This window comes from Vicia villosa, unplaced genomic scaffold (genome assembly GCF_029867415.1).
Source record: "Vicia villosa cultivar HV-30 ecotype Madison, WI unplaced genomic scaffold, Vvil1.0 ctg.000089F_1_1, whole genome shotgun sequence".
NCBI classification, from domain to species: domain Eukaryota; kingdom Viridiplantae; phylum Streptophyta; class Magnoliopsida; order Fabales; family Fabaceae; genus Vicia; species Vicia villosa.
In genome coordinates, this window is record NW_026705008.1 from 353,949 (window position 1) to 375,287 (window position 21,339).

General features: G+C 32.8%; 1 protein-coding gene across 1 annotated transcript; it reads right to left on the minus strand.

The window, feature by feature from the left end:
- Nucleotides 1–2,197: 2,197 nt before the first annotated feature.
- LOC131623875 (biotin synthase, mitochondrial-like) lies at nucleotides 2,198–4,958 on the minus strand. Its single transcript, XM_058894873.1, has 6 exons — nucleotides 4,523–4,958; nucleotides 4,151–4,330; nucleotides 3,469–3,575; nucleotides 3,085–3,290; nucleotides 2,787–2,926; nucleotides 2,198–2,652 (listed from the first exon to the last, which is right to left on the minus strand). The coding sequence occupies exons 1-6, from the start codon at nucleotides 4,718–4,720 to the stop codon at nucleotides 2,356–2,358; spliced, it is 1,128 nt and encodes a 375-aa protein (XP_058750856.1). The 5' UTR covers nucleotides 4,721–4,958; the 3' UTR covers nucleotides 2,198–2,355.
- Between the last annotated feature and the right edge of the window lie 16,381 nt (nucleotides 4,959–21,339).

The window sequence follows — 21,339 nt, forward strand, 5'->3', positions numbered from 1 at the left end:
GGCTGAATGAGAGGTGACTCAAGAAAGATTTATAAAAGTTGATTATATTATAAAGTTGCACATTAAAGAGCATATGTGTGAGATAGTTTATCGAGAAACTATTGATAAGAATCCACGTGTGAAATATGTAAAAACTAATGGTATCCAAAGAAGGTCAAACCAAATCCTTGTGATAATTCAAGTAAGCGGACATCATCATTCTTTGAATATGTAATCTCACTTTATCTTGATTTTCCTCTTTCACATTCAAAAAAGATATGCTAGTGAGGGTGTGCTCTCATGAGCAAACCACCATCCTCTCCATATTTACCAAAAATAAAACACATTAAAGAGATGAATGTTTTTTATGCACAAATATGTTGACAAAAATGAAGATGTAATTTCATATTTCACGTTGTTTTAGCCTTAATCGGTAAGTGTGAGGAGGATCATCCATTTGTGTGTCATAATCTTATTAAAGAGTTAACTTTTTATAAGAAACATTACTAGAAGTTATACGGGAAAACTGATATGGTGATATTTCGTTAAGCTCTGATTCCTAGTAAAACAGGTGTTTCAACGAGTGAAAAATGGACGAACTTATCTAAAATGGATCATTTTGTAGCAAGTGCATATGAGGTTATACGAGAAAGAAATGATATGACGATATTCATCAAACTCTGATTTCTAATAAAAACCGAGTGAAAAGTGGATGAACTTCTCTGAAATGAATCATCTTATAGCAAGGGCGTATGACATCATTTTTGTTGAGTTACAAAGTCGTGATTTTTCTAAAACTTTTTTTCCAAAATATCATGTTGGTCGAGTTATTTGTATTGGATGACTTTCAAGTATGCAATATTTTATACAAGTTTACTTGAAACTATGATGGCATCTAACATGAAACATCTGCAGAATGGAGAGACCATGTCATAGATGAAGCAAATGGTTAAGAGTTTTCTATTTTGGTTAAGATGAAAGAGTTTGACTCATAAAGACGTCTAATAAACCCTTGAGACAGTTGTTATTTGAGACATAACCAATAATGTGTTGATAAAGATGTATGTGAATAATAAAAGGTGTACCCGAAAAAATAACTTCTTGACAATAGTATTTTCTAGGGGTGGACAAGATATATCGACCCACCCGAGAAACCGAAAAACCGAAATATTTATTATTACTACGGGTGGGTTGGTTTGGGTATCGGATCACAAAGTTGCAAAAAACCGGTTTATTATGGGTACATTCGGACGGATTCAGTTTCTAAAATTATATCCAACGGTATCCGCACCCGTCCGAAATTATAACAGTAGAAAATTTTGGATGTACAAAGTGATAATGATGTAGCCTGTGCACTACACCTGTACTAGTTTTAGGCTAATGTGATAGACTTAACAAATCAATTAATTGATTTTCACTTTCCCACTCTCTCACATCTTCTCTTTCATTCCCTATCTTAGTCTCTCTCTTCTTCATCTTCTTATTCTTACTGTGTACCTCCCATCTTCTCTCAGAACCATCATCTTCTCTTAACTTTTTTCACAACCATTTTCATCTATTCCAATTAAAAATAATTATTCTATTTTACTGAAATTGTGATTGTTCTATTGTTTTTTCATATCAATGGTTTATGTTATTTTAATGGTTTGTCATTTTAATGGTTTATCTATTTTAGTGGTTCTTGTTATTTTAATGGTTTATGTATGGGTTGTTTCTAGTTTCTTCTGGATTTTTTCTTCTCAAGAGTTCAAACCGTTTGAAACCACCCAAACCAACCGAAACCCGATAAACCCATAATCCGACTTAACCGAAATCCAAAACGGACGGAAATGGCTTTTATTCTTCCACCCGTGGTTTTCTTTGGATGAACAATATACGATCCGAACCCGGCCCCAACCGCCCGATGTCCAGCCCTAGACTATTTTCAAATACATACCGTGTAATAAGCAACTTCTTTGCTAAATACCAAAAACATAAATAGTTGGTAATCTATGAGTAGGTAGTAGTTGGTTCTCTATGGCAGCTACCAAATGTAAAGTTTTGTTTTTAACTCAAATTGAATCATATTGATAAAAATGATGAAATGAGAGTTCAAGAGTATAATATTGATGAAAAAATTCATCCTTACATTTAATGACTGCATCTTATATATATATAGAGAACCAATTACTGACTAGCTACTCCCCAACAACCAACTACTTATGAGAAAACAAATGACTGGAAAATAACAATTTTCAACATTTATATATTTTATTTGAGTATGTCTTCAAAGCTAAGAATAAGCAAATTCACTGATACCTAACATTCAATGTATCTGAAGTTATGAGCAGTCAAAGAACGAAGGATTACAAATGTTAACATAAATGGTTGACTAGCTTAACTAGAAGCAGCTTCTTTATAGTTCTCGGTCTCGCTAGTTTCATCTTCGTCTAAGGTTGGAGCTTTTGGAAGAAGACCAAGAACTTTAAACATGAGTTTATCAGTATCGAAATCATTGTTAGCAGTTGTGAGAAGCTTTTCACCAGCAAAGATAGAATTGGCACCAGCAAGAAAACACAATGCCTGTTCAGGCACGGAGAACCGAACTCTGCCGGCCGATAACCTTACCATTGCTTTTGGCATTGTTATACGCGCTGTCGCAATCATGCGAATCATCTCCCATATTTCAACAGGCTGGAAAGAGTGAACAGAGTAGTCAAGTTCTTCATTGATAATAACTCGGAACATTATGATAGCAACAATTTGACGCCTATAAAGCAACAATTCTTACTTTAGTTTAACGAAATAACCAGTTTAAATAAACTCACCTTCTGATCCTGAAGAGGGGTTCCCTTGACAGCAACAAGTGCGTTAATAGGAACGCTCTCTGGATGTGTAGGAAGTGTTGATAATGTATGTAGCAAACCTACACGGTCTTCCTCAGCTTCTCCGAGCCCGATAATTCCACCTATAAACATTTCTCACGTAGTCAGACTGTTATGTGAAAATTTCAAAGAAATAAGAGTTTGTAATGAAAATGATTGATAAATGGTAATCTTGGACTAAAGAATAGAACAGACAAGCTTGACAGGTTCCAAGGTATTTGAAGCCAATAAGATTACTTACCAGAGCACACATTAATCCCTGCATCACGAACATATTCAAGAGTTTGCAAGCGCTCATCATAACTCCTTGTTGTGATGATGTTTGGATAGTATTCCCTGGAAGTATCAAGATTGTGATTATAGGCAGTAAGACCCGCCTTCTTGAGTTCACCAGCCTGATCTTTATCGAGCATGCCAAGGGTGCAACACACCTCCATCCCCATACCCCTAAAACGACAGAGATAACCCAAGTGTTAACATATATAAGTGTAAATTGACAGAGATAACCCAACCTTTTATTACGTTCATGAAACAGATCAGAATAAGAAAACCCAACTTCCTGGATTCCTAGGTTTCTTTCATAGTACTTGATAATTAAGACAAAAATAAAATCAAGTTGACTTACTTTATTTCTTTAACATATTCAAGTATTTGGTTGAAGTTTGTCTTTCTTCCTATTGTATCCCTCCATGCAGCGCCCATACAAAAGCGAGTACTCCCAGCCTCTTTTGCCTACAAGAGAAAGATTCTTTATATTATTCAATAAAAATCATAGCACCACACAAGCAATAAGATGCAAGGTTTGTGTTTGTACACGCGTAAACTTCATAGGATAAAAAGCAATGGTAACAATTGAAATCATGATAATACATACATGCACATGATATATAACAAACTATGAATGAAGTTGTTAAAATGTCAATGATAGGTTTTCCCATAAATGATCATAATTCCAAACTTCACAACCCTCTTCTTTTGACAGTAAAATCCAAAAAACATCATACATGTTTTCCAAATGAAGATACATTTCTTTATTTAAATTGACAATAAACTAACAAGTGTTCACCATGAATATGCAACATTAACACATGCCAGTGTCATCTGAGAGCCAGATCCTTTGTCATTATTTAGAGACAAACAAAAGCATCAGGCAGCAAGCTAGAGATGTAGACAGACACTAAATTGACTATTAGCATAACACCAATTTAGGCCCTAAATTATCGCTCTCAACGTAATTTAGCCCTAATGTACATAAATGTGATGTTAGCCATCATATACCAGGGAGTAAGTAACATGTGAAAGATTACCTTGACTGCAGCTTTAAGAACAGCCTCCTTGTTCATAAGTCTCTGACCTTTGAGTCCTGTGTCATACCTAGATGATTGAGGACAATAAGAACAATCCTCACTACACCCACCTGTTTTCACAGATAGAAGAGTACACTGCTGCACTTCCCTAAAGTTATGAGCATGTCTGTGAACCTGAGCCTAGTAAATCACAACAAAACAAAATTTTCAGCAAAATTCCAACAAAAATGTCACTTTTTCTTGGTGGGTTTGTCTTATCCACTTAAAAATGAAAACTTTAACTGAAAAAAAGAAAAAGGCTTTTTCACTTTGAATTTGTAAAGGAACCCATTAAAACAAAAAGAAGAAAAAAAAGAGTAGTAGTAAAGTTACCCCATGGAAGAGAAGATCGAGAATGGGAGAGTCATAGATGGATTTGACTTCTTCTTTAGTCCAATCGTTTCTGGGTCCGTGTTGAATGGTTTTCTCAGCTTGAATTGCAGCGGGAGAGGAAGTGGAAAAGGAAGAATGGTGTAATGCCCAAATTGAAGATCTTGGTTGTGAACGCAAAATAGGTCTCAACCAAAACATTGTCGGAATGAATTCAAAATAGGGTGTTGTTTTCTTGTTCGGAATTCAAGAAAAATGTTAGTTAACAGTGTTTTGGTAGATCTGCGAAGAACATAGATATTGACGAGGGCAATGGAAATGAAGATGGGATGGGGGTAGGTGGTGTTGTTGGGATTGTGTGTGTTTTTATTTGGCCGCCAAAACGTACATTGGGTTGGAAATGGAGGAAGATTGACTCTTCCACTATGCAAACAATTATAAAACCGCTTATTGGTTCAATTTATCAAGAAGAGTTTAATGTTAGGTGAACACTCCGGTACCCTTGAGTTTAGATGGGTACCGGTACCCTCAACCAATCAAATGCTATAATTTCATGCCATGTCACTTATTTATTTTAATTTATTTTAAAATAAATAATTATTTAATAATAGTTAACACTAAAGGTACCTGTACCCAACTTGAATACATGGGTACCAAAGAATTTACCTTAATGTTATGCATAGTGTCTCCAATTAAAATATCTAATTAAAATATAATGTTACGCAATTTCATATAAGTTTTTTTAAATTTTTAATATGATTTATCCGGATTTATGATTGTCATTGGGTGTAAAATAGTTTTACACTATTATTCAATATAGAGTCATCAATATGTTATATTATTAAAAAAATTCTTAAATAAAAAAGGGAAAAGGGGTGATGCACTGACAGTGTAAAATATTTTTACACTGTCAACCAATCACCACCATGTATCCAATTAAATTACTCTTTTATTTAAAAAATAATTTAATGACATGGCTAATTGATAGCTTTCTATTGAATGACAGTGTAAAACTATTTTACATTGTCAGTGCACTACCTTTTAACTCAATAAAAAAATATTTTAATTGAATGCATTGTGGTCATTTGTTTACCGTGTAAAAATATTTTACATCGTCATGACTCCTATTCATAATCATATTTTATTATAAATATTAGATCAAATTGAATTAATTTGGGTTTCTAGTCTTTAAAAAGTTCCTAAAACTTTTTAGTATTTAAAAAGTGTCAAAATTTGGATTTTATCTATTTATTTATGAAATTCTAAATTTTTTGTGAATAAAAAGTTATGAAATTTCTATTTAATATTATTTTTAATTTAGAATAAAATTAATTTAACAATAGTATATACAAGATAGGGGAACTATTAGTTTTTAATAAAAATGTTATATTTATTAGTCGGTGTAACAACTAGTTTATCAAACATTTAAATTGATTTATCATTTAGGGTAATGTTTGAATTGATGAAATTAGGCGAAAGGAATGGAATAAGATTATGCGCTATCGTTTGAATTGATTAAAAATAGATAGAATAGAGCAGTATCAGATGGAATGCATTCCATCATTCTCCAACATTTTTACACCATCTAATTTGAGCGAAATGACAAAATTGCTCTATTCCATCATGAAATACCCAAACAATATAATGACATATTTATTTGATTTCGCTTCGTTCCGCTTCATTCAATCACGCTTCGTTCTTTTTATTGTACCCAACACATAGTCTTAGGCATTGTTATGCAACAGTCTGCAGAAAAATGGGGCAGCGTGAGACATGTATAGTTGAGTGTGTGAGTTTAAAATTGTTGAGGTATGCTTTATAATCTTTGTTGAAAGAAAATATATTTTGAGATTGTCAAAAATCAAGAAGCCGAAAAGCAACATGAATGTCAGGTTTGAGCGATTCGCAGATTTTGGATTTAACCGGTTTGATTTACAGATTTGTTATTTAATGTTAGAATATTGGATATATATTAATATAAAATATATTATAACATATTTATAATATTTTTATTCTAATAAATAATGTGTTGTATTTTTTTTGGCTTGGATTTTAACTATTATAAATATGTATTTCTTTAATGTTTTATAGTGTACAGTCTTAGGGCTTATATGGTTTAGGGTCTTCTCAAGGGAAAATTTAGAAAGACAAAGGTTTTGGGAAACGTTTGGAGTTATCTAAAGGGATTGAGAAATACTTATAAATCTTGGGTTTGAGTGATTCATATATTGAGAGTTGGAGAGGTTGGAAAATACTTGAGTAGAAAATAAGAGTTTATTCTTTGGAGCCTTCAGGTTATTCTTGGAAACTCTGAAGGCAAAGACTATTTTCTTATAACTCATATGTAATCTCTTGTAACAGCTTTCTGAGTATAGTAAATTGGAGAGTTGCTCTCTCTTTTATAATAAATCTTTTGATCGAACTAGGTAAATAATTTTTTGTCTTTTCTCGCTAATGTCTACTTAATGGTTATTATTTTTTAATGTCATTTATTTTAGTTGCTATTATTCTTTTCCTCACATAATAAAGTATTAATTGAATTGAACATTGTCATAATTCACAACAAGTGGCGTCCACCGTGGGGAAAAGGGGCATCGCTCACAAGTGAGTACCATAGACAAATGGGAGATCGAGAGATTTTTCAAAAACAATGACTTTGGGTTATGGAAAATTAAGATGCAAAAAATTTTAATTCAAGAGAAGTGCATCAATGCTTTGAAGAGTGAAGTATTGATGCCTGCAGGGCTTACACAGGTACAGAAGACCGGGATAATGGATAAGGCCATGAGTGTCATTATCTTGTATTTCAGGAATAAAGTTCTAAGAGAAGTCGCCATAAGCAATATGAGGTTGCTATGTGGGCAAAAATTGAATCATTCTATATGACAAAGTCTTTGGCTCACAGGTTGTGTGTCTGAAACAATAACTCTATTCATTCTGAACGGTGGAGAACAAATCTATAGTTGAGCAACTTACAGAATTTCATAAGATTATTGATGATCTTGAAAATATTGAAGTGAAGATTGATGATGAGGAAAAAACTTTACTCTTGTTGAGTTCATTACCCAGTCGTTTGAGCACTTTAAGGATGTCCTTCTTTATGGTAAGGAAGGTATTATCACTTTGGATGAAGTCCAAATGGAGGTAAAATCTAAAGAATTTTCAATGGCGAAATATTTGAAGATTGAAGATAGTGGTAAAGGCCTAAGTGTTTCAAGAGGAGGAACTGGACGTAAAGAGATGTCCAAATCAAAGAGGTTTTACAAATCAAAGATAAGATGTTTTAATTGTCAGCAAATATGTCACTTTAAGAAGGATTATCCTTAGAGAAAGTTCAATGAAAATTCTGTTCAAGTTAAAGTTGCCTTGAATGAGGATAGTTATGAGGATGTTGGTGCACTAGTGGCATCGAGTTTGGAAACTCAAGATAATTTGGTTATTGACCCAGGTTGCTCTTATCACATATGTCCAAGAATAGAATACTTTGAGACTTTCAAGTTGGTGCAAGGTGGAGTAGTTTTCCTCCGTAATAATAAGGCTTGCAAGGTTCATGATAATGGTACGGTTAGACTAAAAATGTTTGATGATCGTGAGTTTCTTCTTCAAAATGTGAGGTATTTTCCAGAACTCAAGTGAAATTTGTTATTTATAAGCATGTTTGATGATTTAGGTTATTGCACTATGTTTGATGATCAAAATGTGATAAAGTGGTTATTATTAAAAGGTCTAAAATATGTGGTCTATATATCTTAGAATATTCAAATGATGTTATTCATTCCGCATTAGCTAGTGGAGGCTTTCATGACAAGAAAGAGCTATGAGATTTGAGGTCAAGGCGTTATGAATGTCTTAAGGCTGTTTGAGAAGTGTATAATGAATTTTGTAGAGAACAAGAGTTAAAAATGCATGTTACCGCTGAGTTGTTGTCGAGTTTTTGGGGAAGGGCTGATGGCAAAGCAACTTACTTGGTTGGTAGAGAATTTCTTTAAAGAAGGAACAGTAAAAACCAAGGGATAAATCTGTTAGAAATTGTAACGGATAAAACTAAATTTAAGGTGGAGTTTCCTACTATGGACACTAGTAGTAGTGAGGGAACGATTATAGAGATATTTGATTATCATTTGAATCATGATATTGTAAGGAGGGGGATTGTAGCATCTCAAAGGAACAATTATGTTATCCTTGGATGTTATGCTTTAAATGTGGCTGAAGGGTTGCAAACTTTATAAAAAAGAACCTTCAGAGAGACATTCAAAAGCAGATGGAGTCAAAGATGGTTGAAGAATCATACTTATGTGCTTCTTTAATTACCTAGGTAGAAAAGGGTCACTGGAAACAAGTGGGTGCAAGTGGCGAGATCAAGATTCAAGGGAGACTTGAATTTGATCAAGATTATTGATTAGAATTCAACATGATAGAGAGTAACAAGATAGTTAATGGTTCAATTGACATCAACACAGTTTCAATTCGATGTGGATATTGTTGAAGTATGCCTTAAAACCTTTGTTGAAAGAAAACATATTTCGAGATTTCTAAAAATCAAGAAGTCAAAAAGCAACAAGAATGTTTGGTTTGAGCGGTTCGGGGTTTTGGGTTTAACCGGTTCGGTTTGCGGATCCTCTATTTAATGTTAGAATATTGGATATATATTAATTTAGAAATACTCTAAATTAATACAAAATATATTATAAGATGGAAGAGACAGTCCCAACTGTGCTTAAAGAAGAAGACCAGAAAACTGAATTCACAACCAATCGAAATGGAGAACCACTTGAGCAGAATTTCAGAAGATCGATTAGAACGAAAACTAAGTCGACAAGGCTAGATGGATATGAGAAATTCCTATATAAAGTATTCGATGCAAATGGTGACTTAATAGAAGAAGCAGTGATGATGGCTAAAACAGAACTATTTAATTTGGATCAAGCTGTGAATGATTCAAATTGGTGTGCAACCATGAAAGAAGAACTCAGGGCAACCGATAAGAACAAGACATGGGAGCTTATCGAAATATCTAGCAAGAAGTCAATTGACGTGAAGTGGGTCAACAAGTTGAAACAAAGGCTAAATGGTGAAATTGCCAAGTATAAGGCAATGCTAGTGGCGAGAGGTTTTCAGCAAAAACCTGGTATTGATTTCGATGAGGTAACACACATGTTGCAAGGTTGGAGATAACCAAGATTGTTGTGTCGACAGTAGCATACATAGGGTGGAAGATACATTAGTTGGATGTAAAATCCACATTTCTGAATGGACCTTTGAAAGAAAAAGTCTATGTTATTCGACCATTAGGATTCGAAATCAAATGGCAGAGGTCGAAGGTGTACAAATTAAGGAAGGTTCTATAAGGCTTAAATTAAACCCCGAGGGCATAGAATAAGAGAATATATAGCTTCATGATCAAAGCAGGTTTCACAAAGTGTGTCTGTGAACATGAAGTGTAAGTCAATAATGCAGATGGTCCAGTCAAATCATTTTATGCTTGTACTTAGATGATTTGTTGATCACGTGTGCAGATGAATCAGAGATAAAATGAGTCAAGTCAAAATTGATGTAGGAGTTTGAAATGTCCGACCTAGGAAAGTTGTCATATTTCTTAGGGATGGAGTTCAAAGATATAATGAATGAGTGTTCTTGCACCAGAAGAAGTATGCCCAAGATATCTTGAAGATGTTCAAGATGAGAACCTACAATGTAGTTGCCACGCCATTAGAAACTAGAGTAAAGTTGAAGAATGAGGTAGGTGATGAGTTTGTAAGTGCAACATTGTACAAATAATTCATTGGATCCTTGAGGTATCTTTGCAACACAAGGTCATACATATGTCAAAGTGTCGGATTGTTAAGCAGATTCATGAAGAAACCCCAATTTTTCATCTTATTATAGTGAAGAGGATGCTCAAATACACAAAGGTTACAATTGATCATAATGTGTTGATGCAAAGACAAAAGAAGACCAACATAGATGAAGAGGTATATGTCTACACTGATTCTGATTTTAGTGGAGATCAAGACAAGAAAAAGAGTATTAGGAAGCAAAGTATTGTGGCTTTGTCATCATGTGAAGCTGAGTACGCACTGCATCATATGCAGTTTGTCAAGCAACATGAATAAAGATGTTGCTAGAAGAGCTGAAGATCATGGAACCTAAGAAAATGAAGTTGTTTGTAGATAACAAGTCAGCTATCGACCTAGCAAACCATCCTATGTGTCACGGTCGAAGTAATACACATATAAAGTGTAACATCCCGATTTTTATATATTAGCTAGTTTATCATTTTATTGATTATTTTCTTATTTGTTTATTTTATTTAATCATTACTTGATGTGATAATCATTTAATTGCGTGTTATTGTGCTAATTGGGTTATTAGAATTATTGATAGAATAATGAAATAATAGTTATTGGGTCTAATTAATTGAAATAGAAGTAATAAAGGGGTGTGAGTGACTAAGCTCATTTGACTAAAGAAGGATAGTAAGAGGGATTAGGTTTAGTCTCTCATAACATTCATTTTAGAAGAAGAGAAGAGAGAGCTCAGTAGAAGAGAAAGGGAGAAAGTGAAAAAAACTTATAAGGAGAAGATTTAACCTAAGGTAAGGGGGAGAATCCATATTATTGTGGGTATATATGTATGCAATGGGTATTTGTATGCTTAAGATTCTTCATCTCTCTATTTCATAATTTTCAAAATGTTAGGGTTGTGTAGAAATCCAAGAAATTGATGTGAGTTATTTGTTAAATAACATGTATTATGTTGCTATAGACTGTTGTTGATGTTTAATTGAGATCCCATAGTCTAAACAGGGTTTCTGGATGTGATTTGGGGAAATTTTCATAACATGAGTCGACACATGTTGGTTTGCATCGACACACACTATATGATTTTATAAAAACATAAGTTTGAAAGTGGTATGCGTCGATACGTAAGCTGATGTGTCGATACATGTCTTGAAAAGTTCTGTTATGAGTTGACACGAAGTTGTATGCGTCGACACATACTGTGGTTTTTTCTAAAACAGAAACTGGAATATATTTGGGGTCGACATGTACGAGCATGTGTCGATACATGCTGTGTTGAAAATTCAGTTTTTATTTATGAGTCGACACATGAGAGGTTGCGTCGACACATACTGTTATGAAAATGTTTTTTTAGAAATTATTTTGGACATATCTTCGCGGCCGTAACTCTGATTTAACTATTGTTTGAAGCATTGGAAAGCTAATGAGATTAACTATATATTGGCAGAATAAAATGAATCATAGGATACAGTCTCTAGAGATTGGTACTAAGATGAAATGATGAACTATGTTCTTTGTTATGCATTGGTGTAACTATGTTATGTTATACTTGATGAGTGATTTCCTAATGATGAGACAATGAGACCATGTGGTGATATAGCAATAGGTAATGATTTTCTATTGTGAATTGATTTAACTATGTTTTGTCGTGACTTAACATATGTGCTATAATGAATTGATGTTGGATGTGAATAACATGTGTTGATATTGTTTAGTATATGTTATGATGATGTGTTGAATTGGCGAATACTATGAGTATGATGCGTACGCGAGTGAAGACATGTTACTTGAAATGTATTTATGTAATATGTGAATTTATGTTCGGTGATAATAACATTGTTGAGCTATGATGTTATATATTATTCATGATGTGTGTAAATGTTTAATGCTATTTGGATGCATTGTTGATGATGTTTACATGATGGATGTATGTTGTGCAATTGGTGGATAATTCAATATGTTGAATTATTATGGTATGTGGTATGTTAAGATTGTTGGACGATCCTAATTGCATATGTTTTGTGGTAATTTTGCATGCATTAATGGTGGCCTTGATCCTTTGAGGGGAAATAGAGGTGACAAACTATATGTTCTTTGGTAGTATGCCCATATGGGGTGTGAGCTACGATGACGACCTTGAACCTTGAAGGGAAATAGAGGTGTTGCTTTGATCCTTGAATGGAAATAGAAGCGTGACTTCGTTCCTATGTGGATCGAAAGCGGTGAACTAAATTTTCATATTTTGAGGGCTTTGGTCTTGTCCGGATCGGAAGCGTGACTCTGGTTCTTGAATATAGAATTGGGAGCGGTGAGCTTGATGTTCACATGATACCACATGCATGAGTCAAATTAGTTACATTTGGAGTCACATTAATTTTGCTATGTGATAATTGGATTAATGTGTGCTTATGTGATAATTGGAGATTTGTGCTATGTGTAGTAATTGTAGAACTCATTTAATTATGAAGTGTGATGAATTGTTGTATACTATATTCATTGTACATATTATATGTATTCATTATGATTGTGAATTCTCACCCTTCTATGTAATTGATGTTCAACGTGACATTGCGTAGGTTCCGACGAGTAGTGTGCTTGCAGGAGGATTAGCCGAGGAGCTTATCAGTTACTTTTCGTCTTGTTAGGTATTGAGGCAATACTCTGATCATGTAACACGGGGGTATTTGAACTCGTGTTTGGATGTTTGGGATATTGTTCTAGCTATCTTATGTTTGGGCCTTGGTGCCTATGTTTGAAATCATACGACACATTTATGATATGATAATGTCATTATGTTGATAGATGATTATAGTATGGGATATAATCATTTAAAATGCTTGAGAAAATATTATTCCGTTGTGATATGCATACTTGAGAAAATATGAAGTTCAATATGTGTTATAACTTGATCAGGTGCATGTTAATGGTATGTTTATGTTTGGTTTTCAATTGTAATAGAAACGACATGTGGCACCCTTTTGTTATATGCATGTTACATTACTCTGTTATTTTATATAAATATTTGGGGTTAGAAAAAGAGTGTTATAGAGAAAATGTATCATTTTCTCAATGATCAAATAAATAAAGGGAAACTTTAACTTGAGCATTGCAAGACAAAATGACAATTAGCTGGTATACTCACCAAACTTCTAAAGAAAGTCAGGTTTGATGAGTTGGAAAAAAAAACATTGGGATGAAAAAAGTCTAAAAAACATGAATTAGGTGGTGTGTTCAAGTTATAATTCATTATTGGGTTTTTCTATCCTATGCAAATTTGCACATGTTAAGAAATTTAAAATGATAAGTTTGTCTTGGAACTTGTGTATTTTATATTAAATATATAACTTTTTAATAAGCAATTAGTGTTTTTCAAAAAAAAGTTACTACTTTTAGTTGCCTTAACACGTGCAATATTGCACATGTTAGACAAACCCTTTATTATTTTGTAAAAAATTTGTATTTGACATAGGTGTTTCGACTTAGTCGAAGTAGTAGAAGTCAATTGCATTCCATGAAGCTGAATATAGCATATAGTTGTTGTGTTGAAGTCAAAATATAATTTTGTATGTTTTGGGCTTAAGCCTTGATCGCCTATAAATAGACACGACGTTGTATAATTTTATACACAATAGTTTTAACAGCTTCACAATTTTAAAATATAATTTTTCTCTTATTCTCAAACTCTTTTTTTATCTTCTTCCTCATCTTTCTTGAAAACCTTAATTGTTCCATCATATTTCAAGTAAATTCTTTTAAAAATAGTTATTAAATCGAAATTGTTTTATTAATACGAGGTGGAAAGTTAAAAACTAATTTATTTATTTATTTATTTTAACAAACAAAACATTTATCATTTTTATGAATAAAGTGGTCATTTGAATTATATCGATTCAAAATTGAAATACATAAGTTACTATTTTATTCCAAAAAAATATGTCAATTTCTAAAGGATGGTGTCTATTTTTAAACATTTTTTAAGTATTGCTTTGCCATGGACAAGTTATAAAAATAGTCTATTGTTATGAACTAAATAAAAATTATATAGAGATCAAAGAGAGGTAGAGAATAAAGAGAGCAATATTATCTTATCTTATTTCAAGTGCGCTTTACATTCCAATATGGATCTCTCTTTATAGGACTCAGGGGAGATAGAAAATCACATATATTAAACACATATTAAGTATGGAATAAGAAGATGAAAAACTAGGAGATGGATGGACATCCACTAACATAAATATTCATAACATCCTCCTTGGATGTCCATTGGGGATATGCCTCGTTAAAACCTTACTAGAAAAAATCCAGTGGAAAAAAATCTAGTGAAGGAAAAAGAGTACAATATCCTTTCATTTATCCCCCTCAGTTGAACAGTAATTTCTTCGATAAAGACCAATCTTTGATACTAGTTGATTAAAAATTCTACTCGGGAGTGACTTTGTGAAAAGATCTGCAAGGTTATCACATGAACATATTTGTTGGATGCTTATATTACCATCCTTTTGAAGATCATGAGTATATAAGAATTTTGGGGAAATGTGTTTTGTCCGTTCCCCTTTAATGTAACCATCTTTCAACTGAGTGATGCATGCAGTATTATCTTCATATATGGTTGTTGTATTTAATTTTTCAGAAGATAAACCACAAGTATTTTGGATGTGCTGAATTAAGGATCTCAACCAAAAGCATTCTCGACTCGCCTCATGTAATGCTAAAAGTTCTGCATGATTAGATGATGTTGTTGCTATAGTTTGTTTCATTGATCTCCATGAAATAGTTGTACCCCCACATGTAAACAAATAACTTGTTTGTGATCTATCATTATGAGGATCTGACAAGTAACCTGCATCTGCATAACCCGTTAATTCGAATCTGGATACTTTTGTATAAAACAAACCCATGTCTATTGTACCTCTAAGGTAACGAAGTATATGTTTTACGCCGCTCCAATGTCGTCGTGTAGGTGAAGAACTGTATCTTGCTAATAGATTTACAGCAAATGATATATCAGGACGTGTATAATTAGCAAGGTACATTAGTGCTCCAATTGTACTGAGATATGGTACTTCAGGACCAAGCAATTCTTCATCCTTTTCTCGAGGTCTGAAAGGATCTTTCTCCATATCTAATGATCTAACAACCATTGGAGTAGACAACGGGTGACATTTGTCCATATAGAAGCGTTTTAACACTTTTTCTATATAGCCTTCTTGATGTACAAATATTCCTTTGTCCAAATGTTCAATTTGCAAACCTAGACATAATTTTGTCTTTCCTAGGTCCTTCATCTCAAACTCTTTCTTTAAACAATTCATAGCTTTTGGGAGCTCTTCAGGAGTTCCAATAATATTTATGTCATCCACATAGACAGCTCTTATTGCAAATTCCTTTCCTGATCTTTTTAAAAAAATACAGGGACAAATGGAGTTATTTGTATATCCTTCTCTAAGCAAATATTCACTAAGACGATTATACCATATTCGTCCAGTTTGTTTCAGCCCATATAGAGACTTGTTCAATCTTATGGAGTAGCGTTCTCGAGATTCAGAGTTGTGTGTATCTAGTATATTGAACCCTTCAGGGAGTTTCACTATTAGGTGAACCATATAAATAAGATGCCATTACATCCATCATGTTCAAATTAAGCCCTTCATGTGTTACAAGGCTAATTAATTATGAAAAATCGATTGAATCCACTACAAGTGAATATGTTTTTATCAAAATCAATCTTAGGTCTTTGTGAAAATCATTGAGCAATAAATCAAACTTTACATCATTCTTATTTTTTCTTTTTCACAAAAACTCATTTATATCCAATTAGTTTCACACCTTGAGGTGTTTGGACTACATGTCCAAAAGTGAGTCACTTGTAAAGTGAGTTTAATTCTTCTTCAATTGAATATATTTATTTTGGCCAATTCTCACTTAGTCTACAATATTTAATAGACTTTGACTCATGATCCTCGTTATCATTGATCACTTTTAGCGCTATATTGTATACAAAAATATTATCAATATTGACTTTATTTGGTTATCTCAATTTCGGTTCCATTCCATTTCATCCATGACATAATTTATCGAGATCTCTTTATTTCATATTTCAAGTACTTGATTTGTTCTTCTGAAACTGAAAATTAAATTAGGTCAAAGTGCTCTTAGCATTTTCATATCCTCACTTGGGTCATCTTTAGTTTCTTTTCTTAGTAGAGGACTTTTAACATTGGAACCAACTTTCATACCACGCTTCAGTCGCAGCAACAACTCATTTGTAATATTATATTATCCAATAGGAGAATCCACTTTGAGTGGAGTATTATCAGCTGATAATTTATTTCATAAACTTTGCAAATAAATAATATTTTGAACTTTTGGTTCATATTGATTTGTACGAGGATCAAGACAACAGATTCTTTTAAATTGTTCATTTGAACTTCTTGTTCATGATTTCAGTTGTTCATTTGAACTTCTTGTTCATGATTTCAGCTGCTTATTCCCTCCCCCTAATATTGGGAAGATTAATTTATCAAGTGATAATCAACCTACTGGGCTACAATCAAGTATTTGATTATTTTCTCAAAATATATCCTCAAAATTGAGAGTCATATTAATTATATTTTTCCAATATTCTTTTGTGTCTCATATTAATGTATTATATTGGAGCAATTGGAATATACACAACACATCCAAATGTTCACTTAGATGAGAAGTATTAGAATAAATTAGGGAGGACTGAGATATAGTATCTTGTTGGCTTCAGTGGCGGAGCCAGAAAAATTATAAAGCCTGGGCAAAAATTTAAAGATTGCAAAATTATATTGTATATAATATATAAATACGCATCAATCAAAATAAAAGAGACTTGTCATTTTGTAAAAAAAAATAGTTTAAAATAAAATAGATAAATATAATCTTACAATAGCGGATTTAATAAAATTATGAGACAAGTGTACTTTCCGAGACTTTTTGCGATAAATATTCGAATAATGTTTATATCATCAAATGTATTGAATATCTCTCGCTCGGCGTAATCAAAATAAAACAGCGCTATATACCAATTTAATAATAATACCAATTTATGAATAATCTAAAAAACCTAAAAAATCTCCTTATCAAATCAAAACAGTTCTATATTATTAATTTTTAAAAAGAAATTATTTAAAATTAGTTTTAAGAAAATAAAGCTGATGTTTGTTTCCAAGTTATGTACATAAAAATATTATATGTTTTAAAGTTCATTCTTTTAATTATGTAGTTATTTATTTATAGAAAATAACTAATACCTAAGTTGAAAACACTATGTGTTGAAAAAGTAACGTGCATGTGGAGCCCGGCCAGGGTAGTATTAAACAAAACAAACTTGCAGAACTGGTGAGTTAGGGATTGCATTTGCTGGGTGAAAATACTGTGTATTATAACACCGTAGCTACATGTGGAGCCTGGGCATAGGCCCGCCCTAGCCGTATGCTAAATCCGCCTATGGTTGGCTTTAATGCGAATAAATATCTTAATATCATACTTTAGGTGTTTCAAATATATAATTTAGAATTGACGATCTCATAAGTATCAACCATATAATTAACTTTAGACGTCTAAAGAATGGATCTTCGGGTCCATTTTCTTTTTATGAACATATATTACATAATATTTAATATCAATTTTAATAATATATGTGATACTTATACATGAATTTCTAAAAAATCCAGAAAACAAGATCTTAGTCTAATTAGTTGAGAAAATAATTTCACAAACTTCTGGTTGTGAGTAGAGACATATGCATGATAGTTTAGTCGATGCAACAATTAATGTCATAAAAACGCAATTTCTCAAATTTTTATTTTTCTTTAGAAACACACAAAAATTGATTGGATTGAAGAAACTTCTGGTTCTTCAATACAAATTATTCGCATCATATTATATCCAAGATGACTCAATCGGTTTTACCAACGATACATTTAAGTCTAATTTGTAAACTACTGGTTTACAATGACATGTGCTTCAATTGTACTAATTGTCATACCCCAATTTTTGACCTAAGATACCACCTCATATCATTGCATATGCATCATTTGCATCTCTAACAAATTGCATAGCCTGTGTTTGTTACTTGTGACTCAGCAGGATTTGATCAGGAAATCACTCATCAGTACAAGTAACAATCAATTAGGGTTTTGTTCTCCCTTCATTTCAAATGAATCATCTTCATCAACAATCAACATTTGGTCCTCAGAGATTCATTTCAACAAGCTCAAAGGCTTTGAATCAACCAGATTAGGGTTTTGACTGAAGATAGCATACCCCTGACTTTTGCTCAGGATTTGACCTAATGGCTTGGGACATGATATCAAGACCTCAAGTGCATCATTTTGACCTAATCCATTGGCTCATAACATCTCCTACACAAAGATTGATCAGACAAATCCTCAGATCAGGGTTTTGAACTATCAGGGACTAAAATCAGGGATCACATTTGGGAAACCCTAAAAATCCCCAGGAAGTCAATCAAAGGTTTCAATCATCTTCAAATAATACTTATGACAATATCCAATGAAGATTGTGTCTCAATTCAAGATCCACAGTCATCAATTTCATCAGGTCGACAATTAGGGTTTTTGACCTAATTCACTGAACCACTGACTTTTTAATCAGGACATGGTGCCACAACTCAAACCATGGCTCAATATCCTCTAATACCTCAATATGATCCATTCATACCATTCATTTGATGAGGATAGCCTGTTTCATTTGAAATCTCCAGAAACGCGATTCGTCTGAAAAAGTCAACTGTACAAGATCACCATTGACTTTTGGGGAATTTTTGGTCAACCATGACTTTTGAAGTTTTAAATCATCAATATATGATATGAGAAGTCATTTGATTAAGAAGAATCAAGAAAATCAATCAAGAATCAAAAAGTCAAAAGTTTGACTTTCCATACTTAGAAAAATTTCTAAGTGTTTTTCATGGTTTTTTCCAAACTTTGGAAGGGAATAACTCAAAATTTCACCTACAAACTGAAAAAAACTTTCAACATGAAAGTTGTAGATTTTGATCCAATGAACAACTTTGACACATATAATTTTTTTCCATAAGATCAACCATTTAAGAGATATGGAGCTTCAAAGTTGGTACTTTTTGAAAACTTCACTTAAAACTTCATTTTTCTCAAAGTTCATGGATCTTTTTCACCCACTTCCTTAAAGATCTTGAAGAAACTTTCAACTAGGGTTTTGAAGTGTATAATATGAGCTTTCCAAAATGTCCAAGAGCATGAAAAAATTTGAAGTGTAGCTATGGTTTTGAATTTTGACATTAGTAAACTTTTCACTTGAAATTTCATGCCATTTTCACTAAGTTATGAGTCAATTTGCCAAATGATCCAAATAATGATGCATAGAGGCAATAATTGGAGATATTTTTCTGATTTGAGATCAGAATGGAAGAGGATAAGAAGCTTGAGTTTTAACCATGGTTTGGTCACTTTAACCATTTTGCATTAAATGTAAAAGATTCCTTTTTATCTCTTAAGCCAAATCACCAATTCTTGATCAACTTGCAAAGGTCTGAGTTCAGAACTCTTGGCCTATAAATAGAGGTGCAAATCACTCTTCAATTCACACCAAAACCTCACAATTATAGGTTTTCTCTCTTCTTTCTTAGAATGCAAGTTTCTTAAGTTTCAAAGAGGTAGAAATGTCAACCTCCAAATCCTCGAAGCTATGGCCAAAATGATGATTCTAGCAAACCATAAACACCATATGGGATGTGTTTGAATCACTCATACACCCAAAAACACCTCAAAACTCAAAATCACTACCTCACTTCCATGTTTGCATATATTGAACCTTATCATGCCAAAATCCATACCAAGCTATATCTGTCCAAACTAACACTTCCAACACCTCATATATATCACATATGAACTATCCCAACACTCATCATCAATCAAAAACTTCAGAATCACCAAGCTCGATTCATACTTGAAGCAACTGCAGATCGGGTTCCACCAACTGATCCAGATGTTTTCAATCCACTCCAAGCATCCAGACACCTTCCATATGGTCCATTGAAGCTATCCAGATCATCAAACAACTTCTGTAACACCTCTATTGCAAAATTCGAATCCCAGCTTGGCCGTTTTTGAAGGTAAGTGCTATGAACTTCAAACTCATACATACATGCATCATAAATGAAAAATTGAGTTGCTATCTTGTTTCTGCACTATCACTGATCAATAGCCCTCAATCAATTTCACAATTCATCAATTATACACAATTTCAGATTGAATCATAAGGTTAGGGTTCTTCGTGTTCATCAGAAAACCAATGATCTTAGAGTGAAAATAAATGCAATTAAATGATACCATTGTGTTCCTCGTCCAAAACCGAGCAAGATAGACTATCTACTTGATCAAAACAATCCAGTTTCAAAGATTTTCAAAAATCAGTTGAAGGTGTGTTCTTGGCGCGTTTTTTGGTTTGAAAAATTCAAATGTTTGTTTTCAAATATAATTAAATGAAAGCATGTGAATAACAAGCTGCGCGCGCAGCTCAGTTGGCAAGTGTTTTGAGTTGTGAGAGAGAGGGCGTGGGTTCAAACCCGGGCAGGACCAAAACATTTTTTTTGACACTATTTTCTTTCATTTTCTTTAACAACTTCACCAATTAATTTAACCAATCAAAATTCATTATTTTCACTTCATTTTTTGCATACTCTTTGTTTAATATACATATTTTATGAATACCAAAAAAAAATCATCAAAAAAGATTTATTTAATACATTTTTAAATAGGTTTAAAATGACATGTTTTAAGTGTTTTTTAATACTTTAAAATATTGTTTTTCATTTGATTCTTAACCTAATCACTTGTAAATATTTTTTGATCAAACCCTAATCACTTAGGTCTTAATTAAGCATTAAAATTTGATTTTTACTTAATTAAGTTGACTTTTGTCAAATTCAAATTGTTTTAAAACAAACGATCATTCTTTTCAAAACAATAAACCATTTCTTTTTGAAACTAT

Excerpts from the sequence above, each read along its gene's own strand:
- LOC131623875 (XM_058894873.1), bottom strand. The coding sequence starts at position 4,720 with ATGTTTTGGTTGAGACCTATTTTGCGTTCACAACCAAGATCTTCAATT. Across the intron at positions 4,331-4,522 it reads TCGATCTTCTCTTCCATGGG|GCTCAGGTTCACAGACATGC; the intron begins GTAACTTTACTA and ends GTGATTTACTAG. Across the intron at positions 2,653-2,786 it reads CCCCTCTTCAGGATCAGAAG|CCTGTTGAAATATGGGAGAT; the intron begins GTGAGTTTATTT and ends CACTCTTTCCAG.